At 60.3% G+C, this 13,230-nt stretch overlaps 2 protein-coding genes across 4 annotated transcripts; one reads left to right on the top strand and one right to left on the bottom strand.

Moving 5' to 3' along the window:
* Nucleotides 1–398: 398 nt before the first annotated feature.
* Nucleotides 399–6,655, bottom strand: TMEM151A (transmembrane protein 151A). Of its 2 annotated transcripts, none has more exons than XM_016119511.2 (2): nt 6,484–6,655; nt 399–4,258 (listed from the first exon to the last, which is right to left on the bottom strand). In XM_016119511.2, exons 1-2 carry the CDS (start codon nt 6,556–6,558, stop codon nt 2,927–2,929), a joined length of 1,407 nt encoding a protein of 468 aa, XP_015974997.1. In that variant the 5' UTR covers nt 6,559–6,655; the 3' UTR covers nt 399–2,926. The 2 variants fall into 2 exon arrangements, with proteins under 2 accessions (XP_015974997.1, XP_036077426.1); XM_036221533.1 differs by lacking the exon at nt 6,484–6,655 and adding an exon at nt 6,310–6,395.
* Nucleotides 6,656–8,988: 2,333 nt separating this feature from the next.
* Nucleotides 8,989–13,190, top strand: YIF1A (Yip1 interacting factor homolog A, membrane trafficking protein). 2 transcript variants are annotated; one of them, XM_016119503.2, is made up of 8 exons: nt 8,990–9,191; nt 9,789–10,000; nt 10,163–10,267; nt 10,407–10,485; nt 11,969–12,026; nt 12,185–12,340; nt 12,797–12,890; nt 12,988–13,190. In XM_016119503.2, the coding sequence occupies exons 1-8, from the start codon at nt 9,161–9,163 to the stop codon at nt 13,132–13,134; spliced, it is 882 nt and encodes a 293-aa protein (XP_015974989.1). In that variant the 5' UTR covers nt 8,990–9,160; the 3' UTR covers nt 13,135–13,190. The 2 variants fall into 2 exon arrangements, with proteins under 2 accessions (XP_036077427.1, XP_015974989.1); XM_036221534.1 differs by lacking the exon at nt 12,185–12,340 and having other exon boundaries at nt 8,989–9,191.
* Nucleotides 13,191–13,230: the final 40 nt, after the last annotated feature.

Genomic DNA, 13,230 nt, shown 5'->3' with positions numbered 1-13,230 from the left:
TGCGGACGGGAGGGGATGTGTGGAAGGGGAGCCTCGTGGAGTCTGTGGCAGTCATTGGAGGAGAACCCCTGGGGGCCTGGAGCAGGGTGGTGGCTGGAGGAACAGAGGACCCCGGGGGCTGTTTGGAGAGATGCGTGGCAGGTAGAATCCTGGGTGGTAGGTTTCATGTCAGGGGCGAGGGAGGTGTTTGCGATGAAATGCTACGACTTCTGGACCTTCGAATGAACCCAGCTGCAGCGGGGAGGGGCGGGGTTGTGGGGGTGAAATGAGTGGTCCTGGACAACAGCCGTAGCACAGGGTGTTGAGGACAAAGGGCCTCACTGCACCACTACCATCCCCGCCTTAGCAACGTTTGAAATTTTACATAATACAAAGTCAGAGAGAGAGAAAGAGGGAGAGAGAGGGAGAGAGAGAATTGCCACGCCAGGGTCTGGCTTAAGCGATTGGGCGAACGGTGGAAAGGCTGAGAGAGGAGCAGGGCGGGGTGCCGGCTGGGAACCAGGGGCCCTGCTTTGGCCCCGCTGCGTCAGGCTTCGGTCAGGCGGCAGAGGCCGAGGCCTCTGGGATCTTGGAGCAAGGCTCTGCCCCGTTCTCCAGGCACTGTTCTCCTTTTGAGAATGGTTTAGAATAGAGCATCCTGGCTCAGTGTTGGCTCCAACGGACTGTGAACATGTGAACAAGAGACAGCAAGGGACCCGGAGACGGGAGGTGTCCAGTGGACACTGAGTTTCTGGCTCCCTTCCCCATCTGGCTGTGCACGCCCGGCGACCCTCCGACACGAGCGTGAAGTGGGTCCAGGCCTTGTATCAGCACTTAACAAATCACCCCGCACGTTTTTAGTGTAACACGAGGATTACTTTTTCCTCACCATTCTGTAGGTCAGCTATTTGCTCTGGAATCAACTTGGTGGTTTATTGGCTCGTTACACCTGGTGTCGTCGCCCCTGTGGCTATGGTCACTCGTGGCTCGACTGGGGCCGGTATGCCCACGTGGCCTCACTCCTGTATCTGGAGGCTGATGCTGGCCCTTGGCTGGGATCCTCGGTCCTGTACGTGGCCTCTCACGTGACAGGAGGCTGGCTGGGCGTCTTCACAGCGCGGCGGTGTCAGGGCTCCGAGACAGCCCAGGTGGAAGCTGCAAGGGCGTGTGAGGCCCAGCCTCGGGAGTTGCACAGCCTCGTTTGCATCGCATTCTGTTGGTCAAAGCAAGTCTCAAGGCCAGTGCCAAGCCAGGGCTTGAGGGTTCCACCCACGCCAGCCGCTCAGCCTGGCGCCCTTGCGCAGTACACGTGAGAGGCCGCTGCCAGGAGCTCCCTAGCTCCGCCGGTGAGCGAGGTCCTCCCTTTGCCCTTGTTTTCTGTCTGGGTCCCAAGCCCTGATTTAGGGATGGCTGGTTCCCGTTTTGCGTCCTCCAACCTGCTCAGCGCCCACTCCCCCGGATCGCCAATACCAACAGCCAATGAGGGAACTGGACTTGCGCCACGGGCTATAGCTCGTTGTCCCCACTTTGGGGGCCAGTCAACACTCCCTCAGTCCTCAGCACACCGAACAGCAGAATGAAAACCCTCACTGGGCTGGAAGAAGGACCCCCTTGGCCAATACCTTAGAAGTGACCCAGATACCAGTTGGTTGGAATCAGCTTCTTTGAGCCACTTGGACCTGGTCTGAGAGGCCGCAGGCCGGACTGGGAAGTTCCCTCTCACCTTACCCTGCTCCTGGGAATGCTGGAGCCCAAGCCTGCATTCCTCTCGCCCCCCAGAACCCAGGCAGGCCCATTGGGCCGGTATTGGTGGCTTTGGATTCTCCACTCAGGAATGCACATGAGAAGCCCTTCCATTTTATACCTTTTATTTTATCTGCATCTTCTCTGCCTCCTCCCTCCCCCGCCAGCCCCTGAGAGGGGTGGAAGCCCCAGTTGGAAGGGAAGGGACTACTCTCTCCTCCCTGGGGGAGGGATGGTGTCCTCTGAGCCAGGCCCTACTGATTGGGGAAGCAGGGGTCTCCATGGCAGAGCAAGGGCATCGTCCAAAAGGCTGTGTCAGGCTGAGGCCCCTCGGATGCCCTGTGGCCCTGGGCCCCATGGATCACCGGGAAGGCAAGAGCAGAGAAGTCCAGGGAAGCGATGAAGATAAAGCCCAGAGGGTGTGTGCGTGGCTGACAGAGGCGAACGTGGACTTTGGGGGGCAGAAGTAGAGGCCAGGGGGTGCGGGATCGAGGTGAGGTCCTGAGAAGGAGCCCCAGGTTACAGGAGGAGCTGGGTGCAGGGGGTGTGTGTGTGTGTGCCAGGGAAACAGTGAGGTATGGGGGACGGGGCAAGGCTGTGCTCCAAGAACCAGTAGAGGGGCCACACTGCAGGGTCTGCTCAGGGACTGGTCCCGAAGGAGAGACCAGGGGGCGGGTGGAGGGGACCTGTCGGGGAGGAGAATGGAGGTGGGAGGTGGGACGAAGGCGGTGGTACTGTCATAGCCAGCTCTCCAGCTTCGCGGAGGCCAGCCAAGCTGGGCATGGCCCCAACCCACCGATTTGTGCTTCTGGGTTGCTCGAGGGCTCCCGACGTGGCCTCAGCCATGCAGGGAAGACCCGCAGGAGGCCCTTTGCTGCAGGCGACAGCTGTCCCCTGGACTCCTGCCCCAACTCAGGGTTTGGAAACTTCCTCCCCTGCCCAGCCAGAGAGGCCCGGAAGGCAGATCATCTCCACTGCAGGGGCAGAACATGGCGCCGTGCTGGGACTGTTCATAGACTCTACCTCGGCAGTGTCTGTTCGCTCCCAAAATGACCCCGAGTCGCTGCATTCCAGCCTAAGGACTCCACCCCGCACCCTCCCCTGTGTGCTGGGCTGTGTTCCCTCCTGTTCTGGACAACTACTCAGGCATCCAAGCCCTTGGTGGAATGGTGGGGAGGGGGGCGCGCTGGGGGCCGCGGGGGTCTCAGAGTGCACCCTGCCCGTCCCCCTGGCAGCCGCTGTCCCCGTGGACGATGAGCACCGGGAAGTAAAGGGCATCTTCATAGCATGGCGGGCTTTCCAGGGGCTCCGTGTCCTCTCCACGGCGCCCCAGTGGCCCCCCACTCAGGCTGCGGAAGACCCCCGGTGTGGCCCGGCCCCCCGCGCCCAGCGAGAGGCGGCTGCGGCTGAAAGGCAGGCGGGGCCCACTGGGCCGGGCAGGGGGCAGCGAGTTGCTGCTGACGGAGCGGCGGCAGCGCTGGCAGCCGCGGAGGTAGGCGCCCGAGCTGGCGCCCATGACCACGGCCTCCGAGTAGCTGGGCACCAGCTGCCGGTTGGAGCAGATGTGCCACTCGAGCTCAGTGAAGTCCACCGTGGCCACACGGGAGAGCGGGGGTCCGCTGGGCACTGCCCCAGGCGGGGGCGAGCTGGCGCCGAAGAGCTTCTCCACCTGGTAGTGCACGTGCGCCGTGCCGTAGGCCGCCACGACGCGCAGCGGCCAGGAGAGCGTGGCCGCCGACACCAGCCAGAAGACCCAGGCGCGGGCGTACCAGGGCGGGCTGCGCGGGTCCGCGAAGACCATGAGCGATTCCCGGAAGTCCACGTCCTTCAGGTGCATGCCCTCGCGGGCCTCCAGGTAGTCGTCCAGGCCTTCGTTGGCGCTGAAGAAGCGGGCCCTCTGGGTGAGGTACGAGGCCTCGGCCTCGGCGCTGCCGAAGCTGAAGCACTTGGTGAAGCGCAGCCGCGTGGCCGCGTGGTCGGCCAGGCCCACGAGCTCCTTGGAGACATCGCGGACGCCGTGGGCCGAGTAGTCAAACTCGCCCCGCGCCGTGCGGCTGTCAGCCCTCTCGTGGTACACCTGCGTGGTGGTGTAGGCGTCGCCGTTCCGGTAGCGCGTGATCTGGCGGGTGCGCCGCACGTAGTGGTAGCTGGTGGCCTTCCACCAGACACAGGGGGGCGCCTGCTGCAGCCGGTGGATCAGAGCGAGCACGGTGTGGGCGTCAGTGCGCGGCGCCTGGCATGACCGCACGTGACAGTGCCAGCACTCGGCCAGGTAGAGGAGGTAGAGGAGGGAGACAAAGGCCAGTGGGATGTACAGGTAGCCATCGGAGCAGGGGCTGGCTGGGTATGTGGGCGGCGGGCCCCCAGCCCCACGGGCCAGGGCTGCCTCGGGCCCCAGGACCAGCCGTGGCACTGTGGCCAGGCGACACCAGGCCACCACGGCACCGCAGGCGTGGATGAGCAGCGTGAGGAGCAGGCACTTCCAGTGCGACTCGCGGCACAGGGAGCTTCCCAGGGACTGTTTCAGGGGCCGCTGCTGCAGGGCGGGCAGAGAGGGAGGCGGGTCAGGACAGGCTGTCGATGCGCCCGCTACTCTGCTTAAGCTCAGCGGAGGCGGTGGTGCTACGCTCCCCCCGCCCCCGCCCCCCACGCTACGGAGGAGACCCGGCTCTGAGGGGCTGAGCAACTTGCTCTAGGCCTCATCCTTCCCGCTGCGGGATTCAAACTGAGGCCTATCTGCCCCAAGCCTGTCCTCCACTGTGCCCTGTCATCTCCCGGTCAAGGGCATCTAGGACAAAACAGACCCTTCTCTGCCAAGAGAAGAAAGGATCCCCCTGACTGGCCATTGAGAAAACTGCGCTTTGGCTCTGGCTCTGCCCCTAACTTGCTGTGTGGTCTCGGTCATCTCCCTGCCCTCTCTGGGCCTCAATTATTGGACTTAATGGTGTGGGAAGCTAGGATGGCAGGAGTCTGAAGGGTAAAGAGCTTGGGCTTTGGAGCCTGACTGCCCAGGATCTAGCACTGGCTCCACCTCTTACTGTGACTTGGGCAGGTCCCTCATCCTCTCAGGACTTCAAATTCCTCTCTGTAAATTGGGGTTGTTGAGAGGATTCAACAAGATCATATGTATGAAGACCTTAGCACGGGGTCTGGCTGTGGAAATAAATATTATCCCTGTAATTCTGAGACTCCTCCTGGTCCCTTGGTTCCACTAGGGACAGCAGGAGACTTGGGAGGGATTTTTAAGGAAGTGAAAAAGAAGAAGAGCTGGGAGTGGGTGAGGTGTGAGTCTTAGGGGAGCAGATGGAGTGCCGGCCTCCACTCCCCATCTGCGCTGAGGGAGGGGGTGGGAAACAGCTGCTGGGCAGCAAGGGCCACTGCCTGGCCCAGAAGGTAAGGCCCACTCTCCCTGGCAGGGCTGCCAGCCTGGCCTCCACCTCACCCCCAGATCCCTATGGAGAGAGAAGGGGGGAAGGCGTGGGGAGAGAAGAGGTAAAAAGGGGAGAAGGGAGAGGTGGTCTGGTGGAAATAGCAAAGGTAGGGTTAATGGGCCACTTCTCCCACTCCAGCCCCACCTGGCTGGGAGAGACCCAAGAGGAAACCAAACCCCCTGCCCCAGCCTAGAGTAGCCCGCCCTTCCCTCAGATCACCCACCACAGGTGCACACCGCCACCCCGACCCGCAGGGCTGGTCATGCGCACAGCCACTCGCCCCCACCCCCCACCCCACGTGTTCATCACAGACCCACCCACCACAGATGTGCAAGCTGCCTGCTCATCCAAGATACACCAGACACTCACCTACGCCCAGGACACAACCCCATCCCTACACCATAACATGGTGCACAGGTGGGCACACACACACACCCTCTACCACAGGACACACACATGTGCACACATGTTACACGTTCACTGAAGCCCAGGGACTCACCTGACCACAGTGCACATCATCCACCCCCAGCCCTACTGCAATTTGACACCCACACCCTACAGACTCTACGGGAGACCCACCCATGGCAGGATGCACTCACATGCACTCACGCATGACCACTTCGCCCAAGCCAAGGGACGCATCGGATCCTCCTCACTTGACTTGAGGGTGCATATTTCCCACCCGAGGTGTGGGGAGCACACACCAGCATTCGCACGTCCACCAGCACACTACATTCACCCAAACAAACACACAGACCCACTCATCACGTATCACCCCAACATCCCACACTGGACCCCACACCCCTGCAGGGCCGAAGAGGGGCCATCCTGGGGGTCCCAGCCAGCAGGATGAGCCCTGGGGCTCTCATTGCAGAAAGAGGGAGCAGGGGTACCAGAGGCCTCCGCTCTTCTTTCCCCTTCTACCTCCACCCCTCCTCCCCCAAGTCCCTGCTACTGCTGCTGCATTGCAGGCGCCGCCTGGGCACCTCGTGAGTGGCCAGGCCAGACTAGGGGCCTGACCCCAGGCCCTGGGCGTGAGGGGCAGCGCTGTGGAATGGGGACGCGAGGGGCCAGGCGCTGACGTCACAGGAGGGTGAGGCTGGATGAGGGGGCGCCAGGGGTGGGGGTGGGAGTCGCCTCCCACATCTCTTCCCACCTGCCCCATGCGGGACCCTGGGGCCCCAAGACCCCTCTCAGGAGGAAGGCTACCCCAATGACGTCATTGGCCGCAGTGGCTCCAGGACTTCCCTCCTTAGCTCCGTTTTCGGGATTCGCTCCTTCCCTTGTACCCCTTCCCCCGCTCCGGCCCCCCATCACTCAGCCCCCGTACCTCCTCTCGCAGCGGCTCGCCCTCCGGGATGAGCGCGGGCACCTCCCCGCCGTCGCCACCGCCGCCTTCGGGCATGGTGTCCTGGCTGCTTGGGCGGCCCGGGCCCGGGCCCCGGGCATGATAGGGGTAAGCGCGGAGGGCTGCGGCGCGGCCCCGGAGGGCGTCCGCTCGGCTCGGCGGCCGCGGAGGGAGTGCGCCGAGCTCGTCTGAGCGCGGCGGCGGCGGCGGCGGCGGCGGCGGAGGCGTTGGCGGCCACGGTGCCCGGCGCCCCGCCCTCCGCTGACCCCGCCCCCGCGGCACCCGCGGCGCAGCCGGCAGCGCCTGGCACCGCGGGCGCTGCCCCCGCCCTTAGGATGCCCAGGCTTGGCGGACTGATGCCTGGGTTCCCCTCCTGCAGCGCTTGCGCTTGCGACCTTGGGCGAGTCCTTGCTCTCTGGGGCCTGAGTTGCCCCCGCTGTAAAATGAGGAGAAGGAATTTCGATGGTGGGTTGGGTACCCGCAGGGTCCCATATCTGCAAAGCAGACCCAGGACTAGGCGCACCCACACCTCATCCTCACTTGTAGGGGAGGAGGCAGTTACAACCGAGAAAGATGTGATGAGCCTCATTAGTTGGACAGAGGCAGGCTGGGAGCCAGGAGACCCTGGGCCCTAGCCTGTACGACCTTAGCTTGGCACTGTCAACCCACAAACCTCTGCTTTCCTTCCTGAGATAGGTGTTGGATTCAATGCGCAAACATTCATCATACAGTGGGGACTGTCCTGAATGGGAAGACCCCCTCCCAGGTATCCACGGGCTCAGTGCTGCTCCCTGGTCCTCAGGAGCCTCAGACCTTCACACCTGTGGCTGGGTCTGGGCCTAGCCCCCAAGTTAGACAATCAGTCTGGGACATTGAGAGCTGCAATGCTGATGGGTTTTGTTTTGTGATTTTTTTTCCTCCAAGGGACAACTCAAAGGCCATTTGGGTCAACATCCCTACCTACTTTAAGATGAGGTAACCGAAATGGTAGAGAGAAGAAAGGAGTGACCTAGGGTTCCATTCATTATTTATTTAATGGCACAGATATTTATTGAGTGTCTTCAATATCCAAGTACTGTGCTTAGCACTGTGAAGACAAGGGTAGGAAGGGAGAATAACATAGGTCCTGTCCTCATGGAATTTACATCCAGGGCAAACTCATGCACCCAGAGAGAGCCTAGAACTTAGCCTTCCTCCTCCACCTTAAGCCAGATTAAGCCTCTATTCCCTTTGTCACTCTGAGAGGCACAAGTAGAAATGACTCTTAAAGAATACCTAGACTTTGGACAAGTGGATATGAGGAGGAAGGGCATCCCAGATGGAGGGGACTTCTGGATAAAAACACTGTGATTAGACTGCGTGGGGTGAGTTTGGAGAGCAGGAATGTCACCTGGTGTAACTGAATACTGGGTAGCTGGAACACTAGAGGCAGGTCGTAGAGGACCTGATCTTGATCTCTAGAAAGTGGTGGCTGAAGGTCTGTGAGAAGATTGGCCCCCAGTGACTGTCTCCCAGGTGGATGGGAATGGTCAGAAACTGGATGGAGAGAAAGGAGACCCTGAATCACGGGTGGGGCTTGGGGAGGGGGGTGGTCTCACTTCGAGATAACCGCAGGGCCAGCAATGACTCAGGTGTTTCAACTGCAGCTTCAGGAAGCAAATCAGGACACCTCCAGCCCTAAATCAGCTGGACCACTGGAGAGTCGGTGGGACAGGCCTGGGCAGTATCCCGTCCCAACTATACCATCCAACATCTGAGACTTCAGATATTTTGGACTTTGGTTTCTCAATATGTGTAATGGGTGTTTGTGTGGATCGAGAACCCAGAACCTTCCAGCAGCAGGCCCCTGGGATCTGCAGGATGACAGCAGTAGCAGTAGAGCATTTCAGCACCGGACAACGGACAGCACCCGCGCGGAAAGTGGGGGTGGGGGGCGGGGGAGGGTGGGAGGCAGGAGGCGGACTCGTCATCCCGGGGCTTACTTGGTTGCGCTGTTAATGCCCAGCCCGTCCTTCCAACACCTCCCAGGCAGCCCGATCTCCGCGCCAGGACTTGGGGGAGTATGGGGACGGGAGAAGAAAGCGAGCATTGAGAGGAGGAGCAGATGCCCTGAGGGGCGAGGCTTGGTCAGAGCCCTACCACCCCATTCTCTCCTGGAGTACGTGCTGTGAGTGAAGCTTCGTTCCCGGACCCCAGCCGCCACCTGCCTCCTCCCGGTCTCCGCCTGGTGTAGTCGTGGCAAGACGAGCATCAAAGGCCCCACTGCGCAAGCGCAGAAATAATTCTCACTACCCTTCTACCTTAACCTATCTATTGGCTGCGCCCACCGAACCAGCAAGCCCATTACCCAATCCAAGAGCGCCTCTAATTGCCCCGCCTATCCCCAGTCCGGAAGTTGGCTGTGGCTGAATACGTTTCGGCAACAGCGCTCCAATAGCCAATTGGGAGAGGGGAGGGACGAACCAACGCCGCCGAGGAGCCAATGGCAGGCGGCGTAGGTTGACGCTCCGGACATGGCGGCTGCGGTTGCATATCCCGGGGACGTGTCGGGCTGCTCCGTAACCTCGGCCGGTGCCCAGGGAGTGGAGCAGCTGTCTCATTAGCATTCGTACCCACGAGGCGGCACAGCGGACCCTCCGAGAGAGCGAGCGTCGCGGCCATGGCTTATCACTCGGGCTACGGAGCCCACGGTGCGTGGGGCGCTGGGAGGGCGGGGCGCGGCCCAATCCGCCTGAGGAGGGTCGGCTGCGCGGCCCGCTCACCCTGAGGGCTTGGGGCGGCCGTGACCGCTGCCCGGGGCGGCGGTGTCATTCGGGTTCCTGCCCCGCGTGACTTGGCAACGCGTCCCGGACTTCGCCCACTCGGCCCAATCCTAAGATCGGGCAGTGACAGCACTTCTGAGATCCCCGTGCCCGACCTGGGCATGAAAGGGTCCGTCTCCAGAAATTTCTTTCTCTGTCATGACCCTGGTAGGGTCCTTAACCACTGCCCAGGGCCTCTGGTTACCCAGCGGTCGCCTTTCCCCCTTTTGTTCATTTGGGGGTGCCCTCCCAATTATCTGATCCGCCTAGCAAACTTCTACTTACTCTGTAAGGCTCAGTTCAGAGATCACTTCCCTTGAGATGGTTCCCAGGATCCCCCAGGTGCGCAACTACTTCCAGGTGCTGCCTCAGTTTTTTCTTTGCATACATTTAGCACCTCTCAAAAAGGACCGCCAGGGAAGGGGCGGTGGTTTGGGCTCATGCTTAGTATTTCTGTCACCTACTCTGGTACCTACAAACCCACAGGCTCCAAGCACAGGGCCCGGGCAGCTCCGGATCCCCCTCCCCTCTTCGATGATACAAGCGGTGGTTACTCCAGCCAGCCAGGGGGATACCCAGCCCCAGGAGCCGACGTGGCCTTCAATGTCAACCACTTGCTTGGGGACCCAATGGCCAACGTGGCTATGGCCTATGGCAGTTCCATCGCAACCCATGGGAAGGACATGGTGCACAAGGAGGTGTGGCCCTTCCCCAGGGCAAGGGTGGCAGGATTTGTGGCCAGGGCTGGGGCATCATGGGATCCACCTAATCCTCACAGCAGCCCTCAGGGAAGGAGCACACAGAGAAGCACCTGATGTTTGGGGTGCAGTTTGCCCACAGCCTCTTCTCTCCCCTCCCAGCTGCACCGTTTTGTGTCTGTGAACAAACTCAAGTATTTTTTCGCTGTGGACACAGCCTATGTGGCCAAGAAGCTAGGGCTACTGGTCTTCCCCTACACACACCAGGTGAGCTGCCTACCAGGTGAGCTGGCAGGCCCCTCTGCCTCCCTCATCCTGCCCCAGAGTCTGGTCCCCAGACGTCAACTCCCTTCTTTCCTCTCTTCTTGTCTTTTCCTCCTGACCTGCCCGCTGCTGCCGTTGCCAGAACTGGGAAGTGCGGTATAGTCGTGATGTACCTCTGCCCCCGCGACAAGATCTCAACGCCCCTGACCTCTATATCCCCAGTGAGTCTTTGACCTGGGCTGGGAGATGTGGGGGGATTTGTGTCTTGAAGCACCAATAAGGAGGCTCATGCATTGATTCAACACCTGCTCTTAGTGCTTTTGTGTGTGGTGGTCGCTAGATACCAGGTAGATAAAAATGGGGTGACTGGTAAGGAGCTTCCTGGGTATGCCTTCAGTGCCCTCGGGGTATGCTCTTTTGATACCTTCCTGCCTCCTGACTTGGACTATGACCCTCCCCAGCCTGGAGCCCGGGGTTTAGACCTGGCTGTATACCTTCCAGCTGTGAGACTTCAGGCTGGCTACTTTCACTCTTCTGTAAAACAGGAATAAGAACAGTCCCTACTGCAGAGGATTTTGTGGAGACTCAGTGAGGTGACGTGTGCTCAGCACAACACCCGGCCCATAGGAAGCATGTAGCAAACAGTAGCTGTTATCATTATTGTTACTTGTTCCTGCTCCAATATCACCTCCTCTGAGGAAGTGGTCACTCCCTCTGCATTCCCGAACTGCCCGTCCGCATGGCACGGATCATGCTCCCTACACTTTGCTTTGGCTGACAGACTCTGCACCTGACTCCTCTCCATTCTGTGGCCTGCACAAGGCAAAGCCCATGGTGGACACACTGGAGGAGGCGGGGTGTGCCTGAACCAGCTCTCAGAGGAGCTGCTGGAAGGGCAGCTGGCTGGCCCATTTGCCCCAGGAAGGACATGGGTTCTTCCATCCCTCATTCCATTTCCCTCTCAGGACCACCGTGTAAGGTGGGAACTCCAGTCCCCTTTTACATGGTGAAGCCAAGGCTCTGAGAGACTTAAATCATCTTTGAGGCCACATAGCTTATAGTTGGTAGTGCTGGTTTCCTGACTCCAGACACTGCCCTCTAGTGGGCAAGTCAGTTCTGCTGTTTTGGGGGGCAGAAGACAGGACTGATGAGTAAAACTGCTATGAAAGACTAGCTCCCACCGGCTCTGAGCTTTTGTGAAAACAATAGTTAAACGTGTAGTTCTCTGCAATGGAAGGATGGTCAGAGCTAAAGGCGGCACCGATGCCCAGATTTAGAATTTCTGGCTGTGGTGAGGTCATTCCCCATGGCCCAGGCTCCAGGGGCAGCCTAGGCTGTCCGCTGAGCCTGCACATTGGTCCTGTAGTCTTTCCTGAGATCAGTTTGGCCCTTGCCTATGGGTCTAGAGGATGAGCAGTAGCCTTGACCAGTGATGTAGTTTCTGAGACACAGAAGGAAACTTTGGCGAGTTTGCTAGCAGGTGGCTTGGTAGTCCTGAGAGAAGGGGCAGGTAGCATTTATACAGGGCTGATCAGGGAAAGGCACCCCAGGCAAAGCACCGGGGGTTGAGTGTGGAGGTTGGCTGGGTTGAGATATGCAGGAAAGGAAGTATGAGGGGAGGTAGGGGTACAAGTGGCCTCAGATGCCTAGTTGGGGGGCTCCAGTTGAGGAAACCTGGCTGATGGCATCTCTGGCTCTTGGCAGCAATGGCTTTCATCACCTACGTGCTGCTGGCTGGGATGGCACTGGGCATTCAGAAAAGGTCAGTGCCAACTCCCTCCCCACCCCTGCTCTTCTCTTCACCTCTGTGGAATCTGTGACAGGCCCCAAGCCCACCCCCGCCCCCCATACTCCTAGTCACACCTGAGCCATAGGATGGCTGGTTCTCAGTGCCCCTGCCCCACCCCCACATGGCCACAGGTTCTCCCCAGAGGTGCTGGGCCTGTGTGCAAGCACAGCGCTGGTGTGGGTCATGTTGGAGGTGCTAGCCTTGCTTCTGGGCGTCTACTTGGCCGCCGTGCGCAGCGAACTGAGTACCTTCCACCTGCTGGCCTACAGTGGCTACAAATACGTCGGGTGAGCAGCTGGGGGCCTGGTGGGAGGCTGACCTGGGGGAGGGGACTGTGGCCCTGGGTTCCTGGCCTGTAACCCCAGCCTCAAATGGTGACCCTGGACATATCCTACCCCGTGTCAACCTCTGTCTCCTCTGTCATAGAGGAGCCAGCAGTTTCCAGCAGTCTCTTCAGACACTGTAGTGTCTTCAGGAGGTCAGGAGTGTAGTCACCCTGGGAGCAACAGGGGAGAGGGGCCTTGAGCCGAGGTCACCATGGTGGTCCCAGATCCATGTCCTGGACCGAGTCCTGCTCCTTCCAGATTCATTTTGAGTCTAGGTCCTTGTGGGGGCCAACTGCGGGTAAAGGGTCCTGGGTGGTGGTAGGTGGGTCTTGGCTAGGATCTGGGCCCTGGAGGGTGGGGCCGACCTCTAGTGTGGCCCCTTGTGGGGTCTCCAGCCTTCTCCTTCCCGCCCCGCAGGATGATCCTCAGCGTGCTCACAGGGCTGCTCTTTGGCAGCGATGGCTACTACGTGGCACTGGCCTGGACTTCGTCTGCGCTCATGTACTTCATCGTGAGTCTGGGCTGCCTCTGCCTCCTTCCCCTTGCGTGGGAGCTAGGGACGAGCCGCTCCCCCACGACGGCTCAGCTTCAGCTCTCCTTTCTTCCAGGTGCGCTCTCTGCGGACAGCAGCCCTGGGCCCCGACAGCATGGGGGGCCCAGCTCCCCGGCAGCATCTCCAGCTCTACTTGACTCTGGGCGCTGCAGCCTTCCAGCCCCTCATCATATACTGGCTGACCTTCCACCTGGTCCGGTGACCCCTGGCCCCCACCGGCACTGATTTTTCCATACATTGAAGATTTGATTTCCTTGATTCTGTTTGACCCTAGTTTCTGGAGCCTGAGGGCGGGGGG

The sequence above is a fragment of the Rousettus aegyptiacus genome, unplaced genomic scaffold (genome assembly GCF_014176215.1).
Source record: "Rousettus aegyptiacus isolate mRouAeg1 unplaced genomic scaffold, mRouAeg1.p scaffold_m13_p_5, whole genome shotgun sequence".
Classification (NCBI taxonomy): Eukaryota; Metazoa; Chordata; class Mammalia; order Chiroptera; family Pteropodidae; genus Rousettus; species Rousettus aegyptiacus.
This window is presented reverse-complemented; position numbering and strand designations above follow the sequence as displayed.

What these genes read in the sequence shown, in the direction of transcription:
- YIF1A (XM_016119503.2), top strand. Translation starts at nt 9,161, where the DNA reads ATGGCTTATCACTCGGGCTACGGAGCCCACG. An exon ending in CTCGGGCTACGGAGCCCACG is followed by an intron (nt 9,192 to 9,788) that starts GTGCGTGGGGCG and finishes ACAAACCCACAG; the next exon opens with GCTCCAAGCACAGGGCCCGG. An exon ending in AGGACATGGTGCACAAGGAG is followed by an intron (nt 10,001 to 10,162) that starts GTGTGGCCCTTC and finishes CTCCCCTCCCAG; the next exon opens with CTGCACCGTTTTGTGTCTGT.
- TMEM151A (XM_016119511.2), bottom strand. Translation starts at nt 6,558, where the DNA reads ATGCCCGAAGGCGGCGGTGGCGACGGCGGGGAGGTGCCCGCGCTCATC. An exon ending in GCGAGCCGCTGCGAGAGGAG is followed by an intron (nt 4,259 to 6,483) that starts GTACGGGGGCTG and finishes CCCGCCCTGCAG; the next exon opens with CAGCGGCCCCTGAAACAGTC.